The 27,708-nt window shown below is 39.6% G+C and overlaps 1 protein-coding gene across 2 annotated transcripts in view; it reads right to left on the reverse strand.

The window, feature by feature from the left end:
- The window catches only part of cadpsa (Ca2+-dependent activator protein for secretion a), a 235,265-nt gene that overhangs the window by 45,023 nt on the left and 162,534 nt on the right, over positions 1-27,708 (reverse strand). The window contains exons 19-26 of one of the 2 annotated variants that reach the window (XM_074669555.1): positions 22,541-22,697; positions 14,984-15,125; positions 9,197-9,352; positions 6,790-6,937; positions 4,422-4,496; positions 3,446-3,529; positions 3,311-3,343; positions 341-448 (exon numbers count right to left, since the gene is read on the reverse strand). In XM_074669555.1, the coding sequence (XP_074525656.1) occupies positions 341-448; positions 3,311-3,343; positions 3,446-3,529; positions 4,422-4,496; positions 6,790-6,937; positions 9,197-9,352; positions 14,984-15,125; positions 22,541-22,697 (903 nt within the window). Of the gene's footprint in view, positions 1-340; positions 449-3,310; positions 3,344-3,441; positions 3,530-4,421; positions 4,497-6,789; positions 6,938-9,196; positions 9,353-14,983; positions 15,126-22,540; positions 22,698-27,708 lie in introns of those variants that run through there. The other variant, XR_012598251.1, reaches the window with a different exon arrangement.

Consider the following 27,708-nt stretch of genomic DNA (forward strand, 5'->3'; position numbering starts at 1 on the left):
TTTACTGAGAGAGCTCATGTGAAACAGAGGCAGATACATAAAACCCTGCTTGGACTCAGACATAATTTTACTCATTGCAGTTCATGTATAAAATGAGGTGAAAGGTTAAATATCTGAATAACTGAGCTTCACTGACGGCTTTCTGGTGATGCTGTTGCTTAAATGTATGCAGAGGAGATTTCTGACAGTTATCACATGAATGTAATCACTTGGCGTTACTTCTCCCTGCAGATGGAGGTGATTTAATCTCCTTCTACAAACAATCACAGGTGGAATAAATGAAAGATTGTCTCCTCTAAGCCTCCCTCTGATGGAGGAGGATGAGGTGCTGGGTACTTACATCGAATAATCTCTCTATGTACACCTCCTCGCTGACCTTCTCCCGCAGCATGTCCTGGGAATGTCGCACAAACGTCACATAACCGTCAGCTACGTCCATCCCTGGCTTCTGCAGGAGACAGAAGAGGAGAGAGAAGAAAATGAGACAAAGAGAAAAAAAGTGAAATATTTCATATTTGCCAACAAACCACATCCATCAACAGTAGCATCTTTGCTAACAATGGTCGTGTGCTAAACCTCAGCCAGTTTGTCTTGAAAAAATAAAACAAGAGAAGTGAATCCAGTTTACGAGGACTAAATTCTAACGCCGCACCGAGCCTAACAAAACAAAAGTCTTTCTAATAATCAGTGTAAGCCAAAAAAACAAAATGAAATAGAGGCACTCTTCTTACATTTTAAGGCATTATGGGTACAAAACAAATGTTTGAGTCCCCTCTAAAAAAGTGTTTCATTTACAAGGTTGCAGTCTCTGTACTGCGGGGCTGATTGTGTTCTTCAGTCAGCTCTTGTCAGAGTCGAGCTTGGCTGGGAATCAATCCTCACAGTCTGGGCATGTGCAAAGTGAACAGGGGCACTGGAGACAGTTGGGTTTGATGGGGAGAGCAGATTGTTCGACGGCCTGCCATTCTGACTTCTAAAATATTCACTGAGGACGATGCATTGATTAGAGGCACTTTGGTCCTCAACCGTTTATCAATATAACGTTTCGGGACAGATGACTCATGCTCGAGTCTTTGGCAACTTTTTCTTTTTCCGGAGGATTTTAAAAGACTCTCAGAACTCGTGACTGCTCCTAAACATGGTTAACACATCTGTAATGATGCTAACAATGTGTAAATGAGAGTCTTTTTTCCACTGAAACTCTAATTTTGTACATTAAGGACACAATTAGCATGCTGGGCTGGAAACTGCGACCCCTGCCAGCGTACACAGTGCCTCGTCACATTCTCTGACAGGCCATTAATTTGAAATTTGGCATGTTGCTGAGGCCGAAGTGTTGGCAGCTAATACAGATCTGATGCGTTCGCACACACACACACACACACACACACACACACACACACACACACACACACACACACACACACACACACACACACACACACACACACACACCCTGCCACCCTAGCAGCAGAGTGGGCATGTGTTGTAAAACATGGTCCCACAATGTGTACTGCATAAAGAGGGAGGCACGAGGCATGGCTGCCTGTCACGGTCTGTCCACATGCATATGAATGGACATTGGATGTGGAACTAGGACCACTGAAACCATCTGGATTCTGACTGAACATGTGAAAGCTTGGTCAAATATTTGTACATGACAGAGAAACACACATAAACACACACATGCATCACTCAGAGACAAAACGCCTTCGCTCTGGTTCTATAATCCACAAAAGCTAACGATGCTAAAAGAGGGAAAGTGCTAGATGAATATTTTAATGTCTGCTCTCTCATGAATTAAATCTGAACAGAAGTTAAAGACCACAGCCTGTAAAGGCCAAAATCTGCACAAAAAAAGAAAAAGAAAAAGTGGACTCGATGGCATTTTCTATCAGGTGTTCACACCATCATAACAAAGGTCAAAAAACTTTCCCTCTTTGAACGTTGTCGGTTGTTGAGCTGCATAAGCAAGGCCCTCACAATGTGCCATCACTGCTTAGGCTTGACGCGCTAAGACAGTCATTTTGAATTTCTTAAAGGATCCTGAAGGTTGTGGAACAAAAAAGTGAAGTGGTAGACCCAAAAAATGTCAGCAGCGCTGAGCCAGAGGATTCGATGGGCTGCCTGTTAAGACACGGGATGATCCAAGACCCAAACTAAGGCAACAGCAGCCCAATAACAATCAGGCCGCATTTGAGAGGAAAGAGCTTTAAGAACAAAACATGGCTTTTGAACGTCGACAATCCCGATGGTTTCCAACGTTGCTAGCATGACAAGGAGATGGGTGCCATCATGATCTGGGGGCTTTTTTCCTCCAGTGGATCACAGAGCTTCCGGTTGGTCAGGGGCATCGAACAGGGGTTGGCTCTGTGGAGATGTTGCAGGGGGCCTCCTTCATGACTGAGGGCCCTGGTCTGTGTGGTAATGAATGAGTTTTTCAACAGAAAAACACTGCAGTTCACAATGGCTGCCTGACAAAGGACTTCTTCCAGAGAAATAATCTTACTGTCTGTTCCTCTGATCTAAATCACACTGAGAACATTTGGAGATGGATGGAGGGGGAAGTTTACAGAAATGGACATCAGCTCCAGACAGAGGATGATTCTCCACGAAGACATCTTCACCACTAGGAGAAACCTCCCACTTGCCTCTTAGAGACACTCACATTAAGCATGCTGAAACAAAGTTTTGAAGCAATCAGCTAGAGCAGGGGTGGCCAACCTGCAGCTCGTGAGCCGCATGTGGCTCTTTGCCTTCTGGTGTGTGGCTCTTCAATCCATTCATAAAAATATATATAAATATATTGTTATGGGTAGTGGTATGACAATCAATCTAAAATGTTGATATATTGGTGCCAACATTAGGATCAGTATTGGTCAATACTTGGGTGATGAGATTGATACTTAAGTTTCAGTTTCTCTTCTCTACATGTGCCCCTCTCAATTGCTCATAAATAGATAGATAGATAGATAGATAGATAGATAGATAGATAGATAGATAGATAGATAGATAGATAGAAAGATAGAAAGATAGATAGATAGATAGATAGATAGATAGATAGATAGATAGATAGATAGATAGATAGATAGATAGATAGATAGATAGATAGATAGATAGATACTCAAAATGTTAATTTCTGCAATTTTTCAGCTGGTCTTAGATATTCTTCATTTGAGTTTTCTGCTTTAATCTTTTGGCATAAAATTGAATGATCTGTCAGTTTCTACATTGTTTTAAAAAACTGCATTCATCTGAGGAAAAAAGACCTACATTTCTATGAATTAAATAGATGGGTTTAAATACTTACAGGTACATCCACATACTTTGAGGCAGCTTTCACCTTTAAAAAAGAAGAGAGGGGGAACGTGACTGAGTGAACAACAGTCTGAACTTCATCTGCACCCTGATTAATATCTGAAGTTTGTAAAACTATTCCACTCACTGTGAAAGATAGGAATGAAGAGAAGAGAGTTCCCTCGTCGTATCTGGAGAGCTTTGCGAGCACGCTCTCTAAAATAACCACAAACTGAGAAAGAGGGGGGAAAAAATTAGTTTACTTATGGAAATAACACATATATAGCAATTAAAGTTGAAGAATAAATTATTGAGCTTCTATATTTATTCAACATTCAAAATAAAAACAATAAGAGATACTAGGGGCAAAAAGTGTAATTATCCATTTGAATCTGTTAGATGTTGCCTTTCTGCTTTTCCTCTGGTCTGTTGAGTCATTTTTGTAGATTTTTTTTGCCCTTTGTGATCATTTTAAGTCTCATCTTAGTTGCTTTTTCTCCTTTAGGAAGTTTAAACTGTCTTTTGTTTACAATTGTTCAAAGCCTCTCTGTGGTCATTTAAATCTTTGTTTGTTTTAACTCTTTATCCACTCTACATTATTAAATTTACCTTAGTGTAGCTTTGTGAGACTGTGTGCCTGTGCAGAGGCCGACACAGAAACTCAACTATCCACTGAAACAGCTTTACCATCCTCTGACATCTCCTCTCTTTTCTTCTTTGCCAGAATTTCAGTTTAATCAACTGTTGCTCAACATTTATCGGCCCTAACTCCAACATAATGTGCTCAGGGTAACCGTAGTTTCCCATAATTCCTTGGTGCACAAACAAATCGGCAATAGCTGGACTGGAAAATGACAATTTGGCTTGCACAGAAACTGCACTGTGAAATAGTGTTTAAGTGCAGTATTGCACAGGGAGACAGAATCAAAAGCAGAGATGTTTCAGTTAATCTGAGATCCACCTGAGGGTAAAGTTTCTTTAAAATTGTTTTGAGTCTCTTTGGTGTTGTTCTGTGCAGAGTCTTTGCTGTAAGTTTATCTATCTTAGTCACTCATAGTGTTCTGTACACATTCAGTACTGCTCTGTGTATACTTGCTGTAGATTAACACAGTAATGTTAAATACCTTGGCTACCAGCAGAGTGATCATCTCCTTCACCGTCTCTTCAATGAGGTTGTCAATCTGGGAGTGGTACTGTCTCTTAAGAGGAAGAAAAAAAAATGTTACTTTTTTCTCATTTCCCCACTGAGACCCCTCAGTGTAGTGACATTCAATGGAAAAATTGGATACAGGATTAAAGCAGTTACAAACATTTTACAGGGTTCTTAGAAAAAAACTTGTGGGTGAAATTGATACAAAAGTTAAAGCCCATTGATCTCAACAAGGACCCTCCCAAAAGTGTTTTTCTGAAACATGTTCATTTTTCTGTTTTACTAAGGACCAATAATTCAGATGGTTGAAATGAGGTCACTGAGCTTTCTGAGTGTACGCGTCAAACATCTCTACAAACATGAATATGTAAGGAAAAACAAGGCAAAATGAGAAGGACATGGATTCACATAGAGTCTCTGGTGTTGTTTCACTTGTCTCACAACTCGTCTTTCACCTCAACCCAGAAACCACCCTACAGTAAATCAACCACCAACAAAAAGTAGAAAACACAAAGCATGTTTTTTACATTTCACATGTACTGTGAATTGGCTTGATAGGAACAATGATTGACTGAGTTTTAGTGATTTGTTTATATCAGACAATGCTATCAGTTTTCTCACGTCCCTAATCTGTGGAAACAATTACTGAGAACTTCAAAAAAATATAGGATTTGACTTTCAGTTTTAACTGTTTTATGATTATTTAAATTATCCACGCTCTCTTTCCCATGATGTGCCTTTTTCATCCATCAAAGTTTACACTTGACCTCATTTCTGTTTATTATCTACTGAGTTCCTCACAGAAATCTCTGATAGCTGCAAAAGTCCCTGTTTTTCTCACTGTAACAATCTGACAGCATCAAACCTGTTTCACTGACACCTTGCATTAAAGCTTTCTTCTTCTTTTAATAATAATAGTTGGCTGCTTTTAAATGAGCTGTGGCTGATATCTAACAGCTCTACCGCAGCACAACCAGGCCCCAAAATATATCTCTGCAGAAAGATGATGATGGTCACTCAAACTATCTGGTTTTATAAAGAATCAACAACTGTCAAGTATTGGAAATAAAGGGTCATTCTGTAAAAATAATAGGATTATACTGAATAATATGTGTATCAAATCAAAATAACCAGGTAACCCTAATGTTAGTTACTGTTAGTAGAAATATGCAAATAAGTGAAACAATGGAAGAGATGCTACAGCTTAATAATTGGTGGTAATACGATGCATTATTTATGTATTTATTTATTTTAAAAAGAGACATATACATGCTTTTTTAGCACAAATGACTAAAGATTTCGTATTTTAGGCCGTGTTATTCTACATTTCTATTCTTTTAAATGGTATTTTCATAATGAGTCTTTAAATATTAATATATATATATATATATATATATATATATATATATATATATATATATATATATATATATATATATATATATATATATATATATATATATATATATATATATATGTATATATATATATATATATATATATATATATATATATATATATATATATATATATATATATATATATATATATATATATAATCTAAAAGTAGTGTTTTTTAATGTGTATTCTTATTCTATATGCCTTTAACCACCACTGACTCCTCTCTGATTCTCTGTTGTGGACTGATTAGTTGTGCTGAAGACCGGCTGTCATGGAAACTCAGTGGCAGTACGACAGCGAGGACTCCTTTTGTTCAGCCGTGTCGCACCAACAGAAAGAGCGAAGGACAGAGCAATAATTAATTCATTGTCAGAAATTGGTATCAGTCTCAAGATACTGCGAAGTATGAGATCTCTCACTTCTAGCCCATGTATATTCAATACTATTTACACATATGCTAATGAAATCCAAACAATTCAAGTGAAGGAATACAGACAGGGAAAACTGATGACTAATTATACATTTGGGAACCGGAGGGTGAGATTTCGATTGAATAAATACACACTTACCCACTGTCTAACAAACTTTCACAAGACAGAGAGGAGGGAAAAAAAAGAAGCACAGAAAGAAAAAGAAAGAGGTGACGTGACACGTGTCAAACAATGTGAATAATACAAAAGAAAGAAGAAGCAAAGAGGAATATGATTCAGACAAGAGATTTAAAGAAATAAGGACAGAATGAATTTTATCTGACAAGAACATTTACTGTAGATTTGAAAGAAATTTAGTCTCATCCAGCTCCAAATCTTTATGACCTTTAAACTGATTTATGTTTAACAGGAGAGGTATAAGAGGAAGCAGGAGGTTTCAACTCAAAATGAGATCATCTTTTTTTTTTTGAAAAGGTTTTAAGCAAGAACTTGTTTCAAAGTCATCCCTACCTCCTGTCCCAGGTCCATGGCACACAGCTTGGCTGACTGGGCCTTGGCATCCACCATGACGTTGAACATGGTGCAGATGGACTGAGGCACGCGGAAGTCTGTGGTCCTGCTGCTCTTCTGAAGCTTTGCCTCAAATGCTGCCCTCGTCCTTTGACAGAAAAGACACTAAACTTACTATTTTCAAACTTTTAAAGCTCAGGTTTTTTAAATCTGCTGCACACAGGGGCACAGGTATTTCTTCACTTTGTTCATTTGAAGCTTCTGTATGCTGCTGGGAAGAAAACAAATCAACATCTACAAAGAGGCAAATGTTTGTATCTTGTTTTTAGAAACAAAAAATCGTATTTGGCTTAATATGAGCAACATTTACCTGGCCAGACCAAAAAAGGTCTCATTACATGATATTAAAGGAGGAATATGATGTCTGAAAGAGTTTTTAAAAGTCCGCCAATGGGGTGAGAAAAGTTTACGTTACGTTTCTTGTATTAAGACATTTTACTAATTAATTTTTCTTACCCTGTTTTTCAGTATTTTTTAAGTAATTTGGGTGTCATTTTTGTCTTTTCATGTCTTAAAATTAGACATTTGTCTGGATTTGTTGGGTAAATGTAACTCATATTAAGCCTCAATTCTCCTGAAAAATAAGACAAACACTTGCTTAGAATTCAGTTTTTGCTCTGTATCTGGGAATTTCGCAACCATTTATTCAGATACATTTGTCAAATTTAACATGTATGGTTTTGATAAAGTTGTTAACACCACTCATCTTGAGAATCTTGTTCACACATGATTTCATTCAGGGAGCATTAAAACTCTATTTGCTTTACAGGAAAAATTTGTTTGACATGTGCTGAATTAAGGGGAAAGAAATGGTGCATACAGTACAGGCTCTGATTGGTGTGTGAAAAATTTGTCTGAGAGTGTTTTCAGTCAGGTAGTGGTGTGATAATTAGGTTCAGGCTTTGCTGACTGAGGTAACAATATAAACGCCTGTGCTGTCTAAATGAACATGAGGTGCAGGCTATGATAATTGAGGGGATTTGAGTGTACAGTTTGGCTCTTACAGTTCAGCTTTGAATAATGTGGGTTAACAGGCCGGTACAGGTAAAGTTTAGGGGAAACTGCCTGTTTGGTCCTGATAGCTGTGACACTTTTGGACAGTAGTGTTTTTCTGGGATAAAGACTCCAATTCCCATGAACACCACCATCTGCTGTCATACACTGCAAAGAACTGAAATCTTATCAAGTGATTTCATCTTAATTTCAGTGGAAAATGTCTTTTTAGACCTGATATGCACCATATTCACCTGACTAGTCCAGAAAAATGTCTTGTTTTAAGTCATTTAAAGACAAAAACGAGGTCTGAATTGCTTTTTTACATTAAAAAAATCTGCAATGGAACAAGAGAAAAGTTACTTGTATTAAGACATTAATCTAGTTTCAAGCAAATTTTACAGAAAATTTTTCTCGTTCCATGGGCAGAATTTTTTTTACTTGTTACAAGCAGTTAAGACCTCATTTTGTCTTTAAATAACTTGAAACAAGACATTTTTCTGGACTGATAAGTTGAATGTGGCTCATATCAAGTGTAATAAGACAATTTTTACTGAAAATAAGACAAAAACACTTGATAAGATTTCATTTTTTTGCAGTGTAGGGACTTCTTAACTCTGTTTTTCTTTGTTCAAGACAACTTTTCCCAGGATGCAAAGCAACAAGGTAATGTATTTATTTCTGTAGAGCTATTGTTTGTAAGAGACAACAATCAAACTTTGTAAAATCAGTTTGTAGTGTAGTGTCCAGAAGGTGAGCAGACTGTCTGCTCAGCGCTTCACACTGAGGCGTGTCCATAGCGTGTAAGGTTAATGAATCCTGGTTACATCCAACCAGTGCTAATTTACCAACTGCAACCTTTCCAAGCATAGCTAACGTAACCTCACTCTTCATTTTATTGATAGACTCTCAAGTTTGAACAGACCACCGCAGAATAACTGCTGACTGTGGGTTGGAATGAACATTATCACTAAAAGTTTAGCCTGTGTGTTAGCCTTTAGCCTATGCTCGACCCCTCTACTATTTAGCTTTCTTCTGCTCTTCTTTCCTTTTTTTTCACCAATCTAACTCCAATGTATGAATTCATTTTCAGCAGAGAAACAGATTTTTGCTTCTCTCTGCTAAACTTTGCCAGCCAGCATTGTGTCATCAAAGGGATATTCACGCATACTGAGGAATACTATTTAGAAATAACTGATTTTATCTCTGATAAACACATTTTAAATTGCGGATTAAGAACAGGCAAATATTTAAAAGTGAGACTAGTTCAAGATCACTTATAAAGTCTTGACAGGCCCTTAAGTCTGGTAATGGTGTGTGAGAAATTGAGAGGTAGTGCAGATTGTTTTGTTACCGTTTTATACAGGACTCGATCATGTCACTTGACATCAACTTCAGCCGGGTTTCCAGATGTTTCCCAAACTCCTCCTCAGGCCAGTGGAGGTCTCTGATGAAGGTCTGCAGAGCGTCCAGCTTCCAGAAGAGATCCTCTGATGTCCCTGAGCCGTTACTGCAGGATCACAGGTCAGAATTGACAACTTTAACGACAAGACCTTTAAAAAACGGGAAATGGAGGTGTTGGTTTGAGTTTTTAAATTCACCCCTAAGATAGTTCTCATCAAGATACATGTTCTCATCTTCCTTCCTTCCTGTTAAAATACACTGATGATCAGATGAACCTGTGGTGTTGTGTGTAGAGTGTGTAGACTGCGCTTAAAGCAGGATCCATGCTAAGCCCGTTAAACACACGACACTGTAGTGAGGGTGAAAATTTATGCACCCTCTATCCTGTCATTTACATGTCAAGCAAATAAGAGAGTCAGACTGTGAGTGTGTGAGAGCAGGAAACTCATCTTGGTTCTCAGTGTGTGACAGTTTGTTAAAGAGTGAAGAATAAAATGAGTGGACAGAGCATTGAGTGTGTGTCTAGATAGATCAGCAGTTTGCATTTTGTGTTTATAAATAAGCTTTAAGAAATCCTCTGATCACAGTTGCTGTAAAGTTCCTTTTTCCACAAACTGTATTTGGTCTTTTGACCTTTGGTGCATCTCTTGGAGGCTTACAGAGGATGTTTGTTGACGTTCACAGGGGAAGAAAAGGGTTAGATGCTCAGGGAAATTGGAGGAAAGTTGGACCAGGACAACACTGAAAACATTACAGAGACAATCACTCCTTGCAGCAGCTCTAGAGCGAGGTCACACACTGCAGGATAAGCTCCGACACAAGGAGCTTCCTCGATCATCTGCTGCTGAGGATGCTGGGGGCTGAGACAGTGGGGCAGTAACATCAGGTGAGTTTTGGGTTGGAGACAAGGGTGTGAAAAGATGCAAGAGCATACCCTGCAAAAAATTCAAATCTTATAAAGTATTTTTGTCTTATTTTCAGTAAAAATGTCTTTTGAGACTTAATATAAGCCACATTCCTCTGATCAGTCCAGAAAAACATCTAATTTCAAGTTATTTAAAGACAAAAATTAGGTCTAAACTGCCTGTAACTAGTAAACAAATCTAGGTACTTTTATTGGTACTGACCAAATCCAGTCAAAAGTATCAATTCATGTAGAATCAAAAGGTGCCATGTTAAGGTACCTCATCACATCCTTGTGACTGTGAGGGAGTGGAAGAGTAGGTAATTTTTTATGCTGGACATGAACACAGCATTGCAAGGTTATATACTGAAGAACAAATATGTCAAATTGAAAAACAAAATAATTATTAAACAAATTGATATTTTTTTACCACATAAACACAAAAAAGTACAGAAAATTGGTAACGGTGAGTACCAGTACTGATTGCCAGGTACCAGGCATCGGTACTGAATCGTTTCAAATGTGAACGGTACCCATCCCTACCTACTGGCAGATTTTTTTTTTACTTGTTACAGGGAATTTAGACCTCATTTTTGTTTTTGAATAACTTGAAATAAGACATTTTTCTGGACTGGTCAGGTGAAAGAGGCTCATATCAAGTCTAAAAAGACATTTATTACTATAAACAAGAGAATAACACTTGATAAGATTTCACTTTTTGGCAGTAAAGCCAGGACAGCAGGTCCATGTCTGGAGGAAATTAGTTGATGACACGTTGCCAAATTTATCCTCAAAGAAAACATTATTGCATGTTATAGGATTCAATTTAAAACTCTCTATCCCATCATGTGGTGTGGTTGTTAAGTCAAACTGGGGCTTTCACATTTAGAGTTGACAAATGAATGCAGATGTTGATTGATTTAATAATTCAACTCAATAAACTGCAAATTATTGTGTCCAGAACTTGGCTGACTAATCAAATGAGTTGAATTGTCACATCCACTTCCAAAGAGGACATATGAGATGAGTATTTGAGATATTAAACTAAAGAATTTGTTTCCTGATTGTGTCCCTTTGTGATGTTTTTGCATCTTTGCACTCGAGATTCAAACACACACGTGGGAGAGACGATCTATTCTAAAGTTGCTGCCTCCTCCAGCTGTCGACACACACACGATGTCATGATGTTGGCATAAACATGGTTGTGAATAAACCCCAACAGAGTCCCACAGCTGTTAGTGTTACTCTGTATCGCTGCTCCTGTTCATTTTTGGAAAGTCAGTCTGGGCCTTTATAGAACTCACAACTTCCTTTTCTGACAGGAGCTTTCTTAATTTTTTTTTTTTTTTTTGGAGAAGACTGAATTAAAAATGTGCAGCTCTCATCCTGCTTTTTAACAATGACACTCTCGTGTCTGGTGAGGGTGTGTGTATGTGTGTGTGTGTGTGTGTGTGTGTGTGTGTGTGTGTGTGTGCGTGTGTGTGTGTGTGTGTGTGTGTGTGTGTGTGTGTGTGTGTGTGTGTGTGTGTGTGTGTGTGTGTGTGTGTGTTCCTAACATGTATCCTCCATGTTTCCGATGAGGGAGTTCGCCTGTGTGTGTGTGTGTGTGTGTTGCAGCGACAGGGTCACACTCAGCAGGAAGCTGCAGCGTATGAAGGAGCTTTTACACCTCTGATCCCTGTTGTTGGTGCAGACAATCTTTCACTCAAGTTTCCGACGTGTGAACCATGACATGTCGGGTCTTTTTTAAATATGCAAAGTGCTTTTAATGGTAGCGCTCACTAGATCACATATTATTGGGAAACACTCAGAGAAACCACTGTAACCCTTTCTTTTAACAACTAGCTAATCCTCTAAACTTTAAACATTTACAGAAGAAGAAGGTCTCCTTCACACAAATGTATTTTTTAACATCGGAATGTCTTTTCTGTGCGGTCTGTCAGTCGCCACACAGCTAAACATTAGCATCACTAATTTGGTTGATTTTTTGAAACCTAACCCTTTCACAAGATGCACACTAAAAAAATAAAGGATGCTAAAAAAAGATGACTACCTTGATAAGGTGTAAGTCAGCACCGAAGTGTTGTGGACAATGACAAGGGCACAAGACTTCCTTTAAAATTAAGGCATCACTGTTTTTGTTTAGATATAAAGTGCCTCCAGAGGTAGTTCCCTGACTAGGAATGGGAATTGATAAGATTTTGTCAACAACAATACCCTTATCGATTCTGCTTATCGAGCTGATTCTTTATCAATTCCCTCATCAATTCCTCTTGTGAATTTTCTTGGTATAAAAAGTAGCTTCACAGGTTTTCTGTGTCAACAACATTTAATTGAGTTCATACTGTAAGTGAATAAAATGTAATTGGCCCCTGAGTCTGGATATTTCTGGGAATAATTATACAGAAACAGGTAAATGCACAAAATGTGATGTTGATGTACTGTATTGTAATAAATTAATAATTCAAGTAGGCCATCTAGTGTCTCAAAGTGGTTATAGCAATAGTTTAAGTTGTTTGGAAGCTTTCTGTAGTTATAAAGTCAGCCATGAGCCTTTCAATTGCCTGTTAGCTTTTGACATTTGAAATTCTCAGTATTTTTTACAAAGAGTTGATGTGATATGTTTCTGTGATGAAAGTTAAAATTCTATTCTGAAGCTGAAGTTATACTGATGTATGCTAACTGCTAGCATATCAATGCAGTTTCCCATCTACGTAAGCATCAAGCTTGCGCTATTTTGTTATTTTGGTAAATAAGTAGATTTTTACCATTTCAAATGTAATGAATGTAAATCTCCTGAGACAGAGTAATGCACATTTCTTTATGAAGTCACTTCTTCGGTAAAACTTCAAGCTGAAAATCCTGAATCACAGTTTTCTTGGGAAACGTTATCTAACTGCTAAGCTAAGATAGCTGCAGCAGGCTAGTCGACGTAAGGCCCGGCGGCTCCGGCACAATGTAAAGAATTGATAAGGGAATCATAAAGCAAAAAGGCTAACGATATCCATGGATTGAAACATTTCTCAACAGGAACCGGTTTTTGATTCCCATCCCTATCCCTGACAGATGTGACTTCCCCCTTAATGTTTCCAAAAAGCTGCTACTGCTGTTTTTTTTTCCCCCAGAAAATGAAGAAGATGATCCAAAATACATTTCAATTTAACAAACTTAATGGGATCCTTTAAACAGGAAAATTGATCTTTGGATGGACAAACAAATGATACTTCCTAATAGACGGAAAAAATGAAGTGTCCAATACTGACTAATAGTTAGTTATAAATGTCAAACTAATTTATCATTTCCTTTCAAGAAATCAACATTTTTATTGCACACTTTGTTTTGACTTCCTACGACAAAATGAAAATCATGTAAAAACAAAAAAATATTTCTTATTTCTTTTGTTACTCTGGCTCAATCCCCCTATTTACAGTATTATGAATCTCACATTGCTTTTATCTCCTTCATAGGGAATTTGATTGCAAGTTTTTTTTCATTTCATAGAAAAATCCTTATTTCTGAATGGCTGTTAATAAGAAACAAACAAATTTACGTTTGCTGTAACACTTTCCAATCAGTAAAGGCCTCTTTACCAAACAAGTAAATTATCAGCTAGATACCAGTTTATACAGCAACAAATATGAAGCGCATCTATGAAATTTGTCTTCAAAAAATGACTGACACAGAAGCTCTACCTCCTAAACAGTAACAGTCTGTGTGCTCTTTATGAAAGAAACAAATTGTAGATGCAAACTTTTTAATTTTTTTCTGCTTCGGGGGATGTTGTATTCAGGTGCCATGTTTATGCCAAAGACATGAGTGCCTGTTTCTAGCTGCACGAGGCAGATACACACTCTGAGTCACAGTTATCTGTCATCCAGTTGGGCGGTGAAAAGCTGGGCATCTGTGGGAGGTTAACACTTGTCACTGTTAGATTTGGTACTTTGGGCATTTGGAGGTTCACATTGGGCAAAGTGTTAGAAATCGTCCTGTAGGGAGAAAAACAGTAACAGAAGACAATAACACAAAGATTTTAACAACAAGTGACAAAAAGTTACACTCAAGAAAGATGAACAGGCGTCGGTTGCACTTCTAGATCTAACATTTTCCAGAAGCTGACTGCTTTTACAAATGACAAGGACACTTTGAGTACATCTTAGCTGAAATGTTTGCAGAAACAGTGTGGGAAAATGTGTGTGCTTAAAGCATTGAATCTTTTTTAACAGTCTAAAAGGAAGAGGAATTGAAGCACAGGAGGCTGCATGCTGCTAAAATAAACTAACCTAAAATTATTTGATAATCAATTAGGCTCAGAATTCAAATGAATGCACTGTGTACATTAACCAGTTTATTATTATCTGCAAACAGCAGCTGTACTACAGACTCAGAACTGTTGAAATGACTGAACCGACTCATGGGGACCTGAACATATGTTAAGTGACACGAGAGAGAATTCAGCAGCTGCAGACATGAATAAAACACAAACATCACGTCGCACATCTTCAGAGCAAAAAGAGCAACAAAAAGACTGAAAAAGACGGAAGAGTACACAAACCTTCATCTGTTCTGAGCCTGAAGATGTATGTGACCTCATCTCTACTGTGTCATTATTTAGCTTTAACAGTTCACTTAAACTGTATAACAGCTTTACAGAAGTCTCATTTACACTCTGAGTTGTTGAGGTTTTTTACCCTATTAACATACTTTGTGTTATATAAACTTTCATATCAAAGTTAAATCTGTGTGAAGATCTGCACAGTGAAAATGGCTCAATTAACACAACCTAAAAGAAAAAGATGAGGGGTAAAGGTGGAGTAAAAAGAAAAGTTTTCTTACTTGACTGGCTCCCAGGACTCCCTCTCAAAGCCTCTGTGAATGGACTGAGCGATGGACGACTCCATCAGGTCCACATATCGAACCACCAGAGGGGCGTACAGATCCTGGAGGTGTTTGTGGAACCTCCCGTTGCACAGGTTATCTGGAGGACGGTGTGAGAGAGAAAAACTGAGCAACAACCTATTTAATGCAGAAACTAACATTAACGAAAACCATCAAAACTTGTTCCAAAAAACATTTTATACAACAATAAAACTTTTTTTTTATAGTTTAGTTTTTTGGGGGCTTTTATTCCAGTTTCACTCCTTTTAAAGCAGAACATCAGCCCTGTCTGAAGATAGTATCCTTTTTGGATTTAGGGGTGATCCTGTGATCTGACCTCCATTCAACTCTTTCAACTGAGATACCTCTGTAACCTCTCACAGACACTGTAAGGTGTGGTTGTTGAGGATAATGCATGTCACTCTCAGGCCCATCATGTAATTGTGCCAGATTATGATGAGCGAGCTGTATTCCTGGCCAAGGATTTAAAAAGTATGAGGGACCCAGCAAACATCATACAGGTATGGGTTCAACAACCGAATATGACAGCAAACAATCAATGGTAAGGCCACACCAGAAGCAAATTTGCGTTGAGATTACAAACAAAAACAATGCAAAGACTCGTTTGGACGCTGATTCGCCATGGATGGCGTGTTTGGGCGTCAGATGCCTCTATGCTTGAGATGAAAATATTGAACTTTTGACGCAAATTTGCGTGAGGCTGTGCTGCGGCGGCCAATCAATCGATCAGCGATGACATTCCCCCACAATGTCATTGATTTGATGACGTTGGGGGGAACTGCCACCTGCTCTGACACCAACCCGCTGGAAGATGGAGGAGAAAATATTCTGTGCGGTGTGTCATTATCCAGAGTTTTACGATACGACGTGTGTACTCTACAGAGACCAGAAAAAAAGGAGCAGGCTTGGGTGAAAGTCTCTGAGGAGACAGGTTTTGAATGTAAGTTCTGTAAATATTCATTTCCAGCTGGATTTGCCTGCACGGGTCATCACTGAGTCCGACTGTGTTTTCCTCAGTGGAGTTTTGAGCCTGATAGAGAGGAGGAAGGAGCGGGGCAGGGGCAGAGCCGGGGAAAAAGATGGGAGTTCCTCTCTTTCCTCGACCCCTTCTTTATCCCCAGAGAGACCTCCAGGAACATGGGTCGGGGGTTCAGGGGGTCGGAGGCTCGGGGGGTCAAAGATGAGGTCGCAGGGAACAGCCAGGCAGGGCCAGTGGAGGTGGATTACCAGGGAGAGGCAGCATTGATTGTGATCTCCAAAGCTTTCACACACTCTCCTGTCATGCTTTTGAATCCACAGCTCATTGTTTTTCAGATGCTTTTTTGGGCTTTCTGTCTTTAAATGAGCGGGCTCTCTACTCCGCCAGCACAGTGACGCGCGTCAGCCCCTCAGCTTGTCAAAATAGTCCAGCATCCAGACTTGGGCGTTCACGTGGTGTGACGCGCATTTAAATTCGCGAATTTGAATCCAGTGTGGCTGCGGCATAAGACTGACCACTCAGGAACAATGCTACTCTTTATAATTTACTATAGATCAAATACGGCTATAAACAGAATAATTATTGACTGTTTATTACTTGGCTTTGGTTAAAAAAAAAAAAAAAAGAAAAAACAGATTTTGCAGTGAAAACTCCATAGCTATGAATCACCTGGGACAATGAACACACGCTGTATCCAAATGATAAATGCCGAGGATTCTTCAAACCTTCACACATTTAGAGAGCACACCACTTGATGATAACAAAAGACAGATCGCACAAGATCTTCCTCTTTTGATCTTACAGTGTGTGGTGTGCACTTACAAAGGGAAACCACACACTAACCGATTCTTCAGCAAAGAATCAGCTTCTTAACGCTCAATATTCCAAATCTCGCATAGTGAAACGTAACTTCAGTGCAAGCAAACATGACAGAGGAATGGGAAAAAGCAATGATGGTTGTTTTCGACTAAAATTTTGCCAAAATTCCTTCACAAAAAAGAAAAATAATCATGGAAGAGGTTGTGGAGACAGCGGAGATATGGGCAGTGTGCGAGTTGGAGGTCAGTAAAGTGGTCACAAGTATGACAGATAGATTTCTTACTACCTCTTCGGTCAGTCAGCTGAGTCAGCTCGCGTCTTGATTGGCTGTGCTCTACGTGACATTACATGCTGTACCTGCTCGGCTCCTCTTGGAGCGCCCCACACGCTACAGGGTTTTTAGTCACAAATGTTAAAAATGTTCAGTGTCAACAATCTCTTGATCGGAGGCCTTCCAAGTGGCTCTGACCAGACAAAATCACTCGTAACACACCCAACACCACAGGAAAATCACACACAATGTCATTTGCAAACATCAGAGAATGGAGCCTTTGCTGGCTTTGATCGTAAAGGGAATCATCCTTTTACTTTGCACTTGGAGCATTTCTTATGGGTATCCGCTCATTTTATCCTGATTATTTTTGATGGTATAACTTTATTTGTTTTTAATCACTTTGGTTTTTCCTTCTGATAAATTTCTGTTTTTGTTTTTGAAGAGGTTTACCCTTTCAGACGTGAGGTTGTCATCGTGTTTCTCCATCCTGTGCTGATGACTGTGTGTACAAAAGGAGGCCAATGTACCATCTGTCAGATATGTCAAACAGTTGGTGTGACTTAAGTTACTTTACCTAACCTTATCTAACCTTACCAGCACAGCCTCCAACAGAGCGCAGTGTGCTGACAGTGACAGTAACCACAGACAGAGGACACTGCTGTTTGTGGCAGCCACCGGCTCTTCATTAGCAGGTATGACAGAGCACATCCAGTTTCCAGTCTGTCTGAACAAAAGGTCGGAGTCTGGGGGTATTTCTAAATCCAACCCATCAAACACATTTCCCCTCGTCTCCGCCGGCTCCCAACTGGTAAAAAGGCAACACTGACAAAGACCACAGGAGATAAAATGGAGGCCAGTGTGTGCTAATGTGATGCCTCACGGCTCCATGCAGCGTGTCTGCTTTTCCTCGCCCTCTCCCTCTCTTTGTTTTTCTCTCCCCCTCTGAGCATGTGTGTGTTTGTGTTTGTGTGTGTTGGCATTGGAGTCAAGGTCGATGATACACAGTAGGTGCAATGTTTGTTGTGTTCCCTGATTGCCACTCGTCCAATTAGCCACTTGAGCGGCTGCTGTCCACTTGGATGTGTTGTGTCCAGGAGTGTGTTCGCAGGGCTCGCCGCAGTTCAGCTACCACTGCTTTAGACCTCATTAACTCCTCGAATGGCAGTCCAACTTTGGCGCCTGTCTGGTGCTAGGGCTATTTACTGCTACATACTGTAAGTGCACCGCTGTGGGGCAGCCGAGACGATGACCTTCTGTGGAAAAGATGTCCCCGTGATGGCACGCCTTGCTGAAGTGTGTGCTTATCACACTGTGTGGGCAGCAGCAGCAGCTCTGCTGGATTTATGCTGGTGTTCAACCTTTGCTTTGGTGTAACTGTTTACAATGCATTGTATTAAAGGGGCAGTCCGCTGGTTTTACATGAAGGTCAGCCTACTGGTCACAAGGGGCATTCAGGCTTTAAACACATATGTTATATAATGTTTTCATGGCCCTGGAGGAGTATCAGGTCAAAGGCTGCACTCACAGTGATGACATCAGACCATGAATGATGCAGCATTTTCAGTCAATCTCACATAAACTGTGAAGCTGTCTGAAAAGAAGTCAGTGTTCTGTCCTTAAAATACATGAATTAAAAAAAAGATCCACTTCTATCTATTTAATAAAGAAAAGCAAAGTGGTAGATGGAACGATATTTCATTGAAGTAAGTCTACCCCTCATTATTGAAGTCAGCTGTTGCTCACAACTACAGTAGCAGGTGGATGAGAGATTAAGAGACAGAGTGACAGCTGAAAACAGAAGGAATCGAGAATACGCATGTATATAAAGCTCATTTTATGACAGTGGTAATTAAAAACTGTCAGGAATATATAAAGCACACAACAGATTTAAAATGCATTTCTGACTTTGTAAAAGAAAAATGGATTAAAGGCATCTCCATTGGCAGAATTGTCAGCAATCCAACAGACTGTAGGTGCTTTGAATCCTTATGATATTATTGTATAATTACCATGAGTTGCTCAATATACTAAGAGTTTTTGTTGTTTTTGTAGATTTCTTATCTACAAAAGTTATTCATGTTCAAAATTATGTGTACATGTACATTTCCTGTCAGATCAAAAACAAAACCAAAGTATAACTTGTGACGTTGTTAACCTAAATTGTGGCCATGTATAGGCTACTTTTATTAAGTTAAAGCTCTTTACAACTCTCACAGCTGACGTCTTTAAATGAACAAATTTATTATGATGTGAAAATGTGCAGAAGAAAAAAATAGGGGCAAATAGATAGTTTAAAATGCAGGATAAGAAATGTTGGGGACCAAAAAAGTTGTTTGTAGGTCAAAACTGTCTCAAAAACATCTTGAAAAAAAACAATCTAGATAAAATTCAGATCCTGATCCTGCCATTAAAACATCCTGACATCTTTTACCATATCGCCCCCTAATGGAGATCATTTTCCTTGGTCAGAAGCAAAGTTTGCTGGTGTTTACGCAGCATGTTACACTGCAGAAAACTGGCCACGTGTCATATGGTATCAAAAGACAATTCAGGAACAGGTGAGGTTTGATTTCATAAGTCTATAATGATGGAACATGTACGTTTGATCACACTTAGTGACTCATTTTTACAGAAATCACTCAGAGAAAGAGCATTTATATGTTACTTTCAAGGTTTATCAATATGAATAAGAGCTGCTGTATCTGGCTTTTTTTACAAAATCAAATCTTGCCCTTTTTTAAAAAAAAGTTTGGACCGCCCCGGGACAAATATGTGAAGCATCAATCCTCTGTAGTCGTGCTTCAAACAAGAAAAAATACAAGCCTTAAAAAAGTCAGAGAGATAAACTCTGCAGCAGCATTTTAGTTATTCTACAGCAATAGCTGGAGAAGAGCTCAAAACATTTTTTTAAATTTCTTCAGTCAGTAGCATGCTAGCTAGCAAAAGTCACAGTGCTACAATAACTGATGTTTCCTGGCAGTTCAATTTAGTCTAATCTTCTGATGTGATGAACAGGTGATAGAAGAGTGTGATACGATATAACAAGCATACCACAAGGTAAGAAAAGAGAACTGAGAGTTTGCATTCATAGAGTGATTTTTCTCAGCTAGGACGAGCTTCTTGGCATATATCCAGCTCCGAAGATTCCTGCTGACTCGTTATAAGTACAATTTAAGATAAATAAGAAAATGTAAACTGACACGAGGGCTCTGTTTTTTAGTAGTCATCTTATAATTTCCAGCACAGAACAATTTCCTTGCCTTGATGCACTCCAGTTTCTATTTTCACACAATTGGCAGGATGCAGCAAATGAGAAGGTGGCCAATTTGATGACACTAACAAGTGAGCATAACAAGCTATTTGCAGTCATCTCTGTTCAGCTGAATGAGTGAACGCTGCTCTGCCTTCTCCTTGACTCCCGAGTAACAAACTGGAGGCGGGGGGGCATTCCCCGGGGACAATTAGAGGCCCACTGATTGAGTCTGCTTTGTGAACGGTGAAGTGTTTGCTTTGCAGGACTACGGACAGTTCCACGGCGTTCCTGCAGGCAAGTGCATGCAGTTCATTAGAGAGATGGCTGGCCTGCAGCAACCGGCATCAAGACCCGACTATTATCTTCAGTGAGACACTCCTGCTTCACAAACACACACACACTTACACATTCTCTCTCTCACACACACACAGGCTGTTCAGTGTGTAAACTGCTGCAGGCAAAAAGCCGACATCTCACATTGACGGGGATGATTTCTGAGACGTTTGAGAGATGTTTCATGGAGACTGGAATGCACAGGCAACAGCAGCTGTAAACCTTCATTACTATCATCAGATGGACTGAATACATGTGAGTGTTTTTTTTTAATCAACCTGGACCAAGAAAGCATCGAAAACTGGAGACATCTCCTGATGATAAATGAGCAAATACAGCGCATCCAGAAAGTATTCAAAGGGCTAAATGGGATAAATTCATTTTTTTCCCTAAAATTTCAACACACAACACCCCATATAGACAACATGAAAAAGCGTTTTTTCAATTTTTGAAAACTTGTTTCTAATAAATAACTAAGAATCACATAGATAACTACTCACAGCCTTTTATCAATACTTGGTTGATGCACCTTTGGCAACAAAGGTTGAATATGATGCCACAAGCTTGGCACACCTGGAGTTGTACTGGAGCCACTCTCTTGATATCTTGGCTGTGTGCTTATGGTCATTGTCCTGCTGAAAGATTAATTGTTGCCCCAGTCTGAGGTCAAAACTGCACTGGATCAGGTTTTCATCCAGGATGTCTCTGTTTGCTGCATTCATCTTTCCCTCAAGCCTGATTAATCTCCCAGTTCCTGCCGCTGAAAAACATCCCCACAGCACAATGCTACCACCACCATGCTTCACTGTGGGATAGTAGTGGTCAGGTGGTAAGCCGCGCCTGGTTTCTGTCCTTCTTCCCCTCAAAAAATTTGGAAGAGTTCCCAAAAACATTTATATATTGTCGTTGTATGTTGAATTTTGGGGGAAAAATATATTTTGTTTTCTATTTTGAAAGAGGCTATAACACTAAAAAATGTCAAAAAAAAGTGAAGCGCTGTGAATACTTTCCGTACACACTGTAGATGTTAGGGCTGGGAGGATACGCTGTTCTCATGATTCATCTCACGATTTTTGGGGTACCGATTCAATTTAAATTGCGACTCTTTAATAATTACCATTTTTACTATTTTTAGTTTGCTTTTTTAACACCTGACCATGTGAAAAAGTTAAATGATGATGATAATGTCTACAGACTATATCAGGAGGCATATTTTCCCATTAAATGCACATCACATGAGGCAGAGAGAAACATCTCACCCCCTGCTGGAACAAAGTGGTAACTTTTCTCCAATCTGAAATGAAAAATTTGAAATAAAAAATAACTTTTTTTTTTTTTTTTTGGCAAAAGAATCCCTTTTCTGATATTGTCAAAAAATATCCCAGCATATCGATTTTTGATTTTTTCTCCCACCCCTAGTAGATGTACCTGTAAAACATAACATTGCTTCAGGAATTACTGGCACTTCTCGAAGGGCTCTGTCATAAAATATTACCTAGATTCACACTTCAATGTTATGATTACAAATATTCTGTATTGCTGACAACCATATAAAGTACAATACCATCTATTAATATCATCAGTTTTTGAAGTTAATCTTTTGTGCTCAAAAAGATTAACTTCCAAAACTATTCCTAAACTTAAACCCTGTATGTGCTGGGTCTTAAAGTAAATCTCTCCCTAAGAATTTAATTCTGTGTATATGGAAAGAAATTATCAATGTTGATGCTAGTGGGCTTGTTTAGCAGGCCATGAGGATGTATCAAATTTAGTTTCAAAAAATTCCACGGTAGGATGAATGCTTCCACAGTTTTCTTTCTGTTATTTTTTACTCACAGTCAACTCTCAGGAAGTCGTTGAGGAGCTGGAAGAGAGGGAAACTGTCCCAACTGTCGGGCGGCTGAACCTCAAGAGCAGCGTCCATGTCGGCTGAGTAGAGACACAGGAAGGTCTCTGCGTGCTCCACCATCAGGTCTGACCACCACGCGAAGGCCTTCAGAGGGAGGAAAGTAGAGGCAGAGAAAGATACAAAGAGAGGAAAACAACCAAGAGGTTGAGAGTGAGAGGAAAGAGAGACATTAGACAAAGAGCTGTCAGTGTTATGACTTGAGTATGTCTATATTATGTCAACAGTTGAGTCTCTTTTCACAGACAGCTGGGGATGTGATGAAACTCCAGTGATCTTTAGCAAAAGCTCTTGGCAGCTTTTCTCCCTTTTCAACATATGAAATCAACATGTTGCTTCAACGACTTCACCGTGTGATCTCCAGGGAAGGATTCTTCACAACTCAAAGCACAAAGCCCGGAGCTTGGGCACGGAAAAAATCACACACTTTCCTTTGGCCCATAGAGGAAACAGCAGCAGCTCCTTGACAGGCTTGGCGGGGAGCTACTTCAGCACTCACCCACTCCTCCTTAAGCAAGTCAATCAGGAGAAAGGAGCTAGCGAGCTGCGTCGTGCTTCAATCTCCACAGACAACAGATGCTGTGGAGTGACTGTCAGGGACCGGGCTGGTCTCATGCACATCCAAAACACTCGCTTTCCTCCATGCATCCCCACTCTTGCCAGGCTACTTAAGAGGAACCCCTGAGGATCCATGGTGTTTGCTCATTCACATCAAGCGTCCAACGCTGTAATGTGAATGTACCCATGGGCTTATGTGGTGGGGGCTTCATGCACTTGCCATGGGAGCTCGTAGAAGTGGTGTAGGAGAAAGTTGGCATCAAGACAGTGCCACACATGTAATCATCATTTTATACTTTTTAAGACTCTAGGCTTAAACTGTGACTTCACTGTAGCAAGATAAATCTCAGAAAAGTTCAACTTTGAAACTTGAAGATATCTGTTTTTTTATCCTTCTGAAGTTATCTTTAGAGGGGTTATCAGCCTACGTCATCATAAAGACGCGCACGCATCTTGACCGCAGAAGCAGAGTTTAGCTCCATTCATTCAGACGAGTTATCGTTTTTTAAACACTAAATTCAACCTACTATTAGCATAAAAATGTTCGGTTGTTCTGTGTTCAGTTTTTAGAAACGATACTATACAACAGAGGCAACGTCTATCAAGTTTTGACCGTCACAGAGCAACCGGTGTTTTAGAGTTAATAGCAACCATGCTAACTGGTGACTCTCAGCCGACAGTATCAGTGATTAACGGCCAAGAGTCACCAGTTGACACGGTCACACTTTACACTGAAACACCAGCAACGTCAGCGGGTAAATAATCAACTCTAGACGTAGTTTTCTGGTTCTTTTATAATGAAACGGGTCTCAGCAGTCTGTGTGCCCTTTTTGGTCTGGGAGGGTTTCTGATTTATTGACACAGGTTTACGTCCTGGTCTGTCACAGTCTGGTAAGTGTCCACGGATAATGCAGTCAGGAGCATTGAGAGACAGTTGTGTGTTTAAATTGCTCTCGGGGTACACGCCAGGTTCCTCCGCTAAAAACGTCTGTCCATCTAATATCTGTCCACTTGGTAATCTCTTCTGTCCAAATTCACAAACCTTTGAGCCTTGTACCATCCGTATAAGTGATGATATTTAGCTTAAAAACGCGTTTCTTGGTGGTTAACGCCTCCTGACAAACCATCATACTACGCAGTGCTTCTGTGCCTAAATTGCGCGCGCGACCAGCGTTGTTGATAAACGAATAATCCCTCTATAAGAGAGAAAACAATTCATTGATTTCATTATCAACACTCACTGTAAGTAGGATGAGTCAGCAGTTTCATCAGAGGAGCAGCTCAGCTCATATGACTGACAGGTCTGGCACCTTATAGCTGTTAGTAGGGCGATTTAAAATCCCCCTTTTCTTATACAGTATACAGATCTTATTTCACACTTGATCAACTCTCTTTTCATGGCTAAACTTTGTTGGGCAGCACAGTGACTTCCAGTCTACAAGTCATAAATTCTGGTTATTTCCTTTAAATATTAAAATATATAAAAGTGACACTATTTCAAGATTACTTATGCAAATCAGTGACAATGATGACTTTCAAAAAGACTTTTGGCTCTCAACATGTCAGAGAGACATGAGTGTGTTTTTAAGGATGTGGGAGACAAAAAGTCTTGGCAGATCTTTAATAAAATCCATAAATGTAGGAGTTAAAGGGATAGTTCAGTTTTTTTGAAGTGGGGTTGTATGAGCTCTATGTGACCACTAAGGCCATTAGATACAGTAGAAAGTTGTCTCCTCTCCCTCAGTAAGACACAGACTGTAATCGATGGTGACGAGGAAATAGGCGCTAACAGGGAGAGACGGTACCAAATTCAAAGGCTATTTTCTCTGCCTACAAGAACTAAAATCAAAAAGTAATATCACAGTTTAAGAGTACGCTACATAAAATATTTTTTAAGTGCATTAAGTCTCCAGAAATATAAACATTTATCCAGACCTAACTAACTGGTCATGTATCCTTCCGCGCAGCGCTAGTACGCTCCGTCCCCCCTTCTCCTTTCAGCTGTAGGGAATGTAAACAAGCTATGCTTCGGGCGCTGGTTGTAGCCTCTTGTAAGGTTGATCAAATATCGTAATTCTTTAGTTTGTACTCTAAGGATTGTGAGGCAGCGTAGGAAATTCAAAATGAGTGACTATGACAGCGACAAAGTTCCATTCACTTTGGAACCAAAAGGATACCTGTATGAACCGGAGCACACAGAGAAGAGCTGCTACAGATGGCGACTGAAAGGAATACAGAGGAGACATCCGCGGACACTGGACATCAAGATAGAGTCGGAAATACTCAGTGGTGTAAATGTCTGAGCTGTGACTCAATGCCCACGGATGCTGAGTGTTACTGCTGTCACGGGTGGAACTTGGTTACAGACACTCTTCAGGATTTGTCTGAGGACACTGCTAGCTCTCAAGCCGTCTGTATAACTCATCACACAGATTTCCCTGCTCTTCTGAATTCTGGAGTGTCCTGTAACAGCAACAACAACAACAACAGTCGTGGCAGCAGTAACACTCAGCATCTTGATGTCCAGTGTCCGCGGATGTTTCCTCTGTATTCCTTTCAGTCGCCATCTGTAGCAGCTCCTCTTCTGTGTACTCCGGTTCATACAGGTATCCTTTTGGTTCCAAAGTGAATTAAACTTCTTTGTCGCTGTCATAGTCACTTATTTTGAATTTCCTACGCTGCCTCACAATCCTTAGAGTACAAACAAAAGAATTACGATACTTGATTGAACTTACACGTGGCTACAACCAGCGCCTGAAGCACAGCTTGTTTACATTCCCTACAGCTGAAAGGAGGAGGGGGGACGGAGCGCACTAGCGCTGCATGGAAGGATACATGACCAGTTAGTTAGGTCTGGATAAATGTTTATATTTCTGAAGACTTAATGCACTTAAAAAATATTTTATGTATCGTACTCTTAAACTGTGGTATTACTTTTTGATTTTAGTTCTTGTAGGCAGAGAAAATAGCCTTTGAATTTGGTACCGTCTCTCCCTGTTAGCGTCTATTTCCTCGTCACCATCGATTACAGTCTGTGTCTTACTGAGGGAGAGGAGACAACTTTCTACTGTATCTAATAGCCTTAGTGGTCACATAGAGCTCATACAACCCCACTTCAAAAAAACGGAACTATCCCTTTAAGCTTTAATCCCCCTGCAGTTTAACTAAAATAAAAAAACTAGCAAAAAAGACACTTAATTTTATCATTTTGATAAAAGTCTTAAAGTTAAAACTAATGATTACATGAAATTCAGAGTTTATGTTGAGCAACAACCAGCATTAGAGAGCAACACTAGTGAAATTTAAATTTTGGTCAGGTTATGCTCTGAATGTGTCGTCAGGATGAATCACCAAGGGTTGGAGTCTAATGTTGGTGATGCTGGTTCATCGACGTGCTCACATGATTTGAGCAGCGCTGTGATGCATTTCACTGAAATGCAATGATATCAAAGTTTTCTGTGATCACTCAAAGCATGCCTCGCATTTCCTCCATTGTGTTGCCTAAAAGAAGCAATGGAGAGGAAGGTTTTCTAAAGGGAGGAAAGGTGTACCATCACCTTTACCCAGGTCACCTGAAGGACTTTGTTGCATAAATCACACATGGCTGCACACTGCAAACTGTTTCAGCGTCTACAGGAGGGTGATTTAGGGAAAACTTGTTTGAAAAACAAGGTGCAGAGACGTTAAGTTTCATTAAAACATACATCTCTGCACTTTGTTTTCTCTGGACATGTGATAGTGTCGAGTCACAGGCAGCGCCAAAGTGCTTGTCTCTGTTCTTTGATTGGCAGAACCGTTGCTAGCTCCGAAGCTAACAAGCGCTGCCGCACAAGCACTTGAATAGCAGTGACCAGAAGCTGAGGAGGATCTGGGTCATTGTGTGGACAGGAAACGTTAATGATCCTCTGCTTCAATAGCAGCATCATTAAGTGCATGCACAGGACTTTGTGTAGGGGTAGGGAAGGAGATGGGGCTTATGGCATTAAAGTAGACACATACCTCTTTTCCCTGCTCAAACATTTCCCCGCCAACCAAATAAACCAGTGAAATATAAAGCAGAGAGAAAATGTATCAATTTTGTGACCCAAAAATGTGATACCCTGAAAAACACCATATTCACACAGCAGCTGTTCCCCTCAGACGTCACACTCAGCTGGAAAGGCCAAATGAAATCAAAATGATAATGTTGAACTGCTGCTTCCCTGGTGGCAACATTTCAGAAAGACTGGGCATCTGGCAGAGTGATAAAACATCACGGTTTCTTGGCTGATCACAGTGTTTCCCAGACATGGATGACTCTAATCACTCAGTGATTAGACATCGATAATCAGAGATCGGCCCATGCTTACATATGAAACTGATCTTATACACCTCTGGGAAGGTCTGACAGCCAGCCATTGTTGCTTTCTGTTCTGAGACCTAAAACTCAGGACACTTCATTGGCTGTTTAAGTTAAAACATGAAAAAATATTGTTTCACAGGTATTGTTCAATGATTTTCAATAAAATTAGATTGGAACATTGAAGGTATATGCTGTCAG

This window comes from Halichoeres trimaculatus, unplaced genomic scaffold (assembly GCF_033239565.1).
Source record: "Halichoeres trimaculatus isolate MK-OKI-2021-1 unplaced genomic scaffold, fHalTri1.1 fHalTri1_scaffold_1, whole genome shotgun sequence".
Lineage (NCBI taxonomy): Eukaryota > Metazoa > Chordata > Actinopteri > Labriformes > Labridae > Halichoeres > Halichoeres trimaculatus.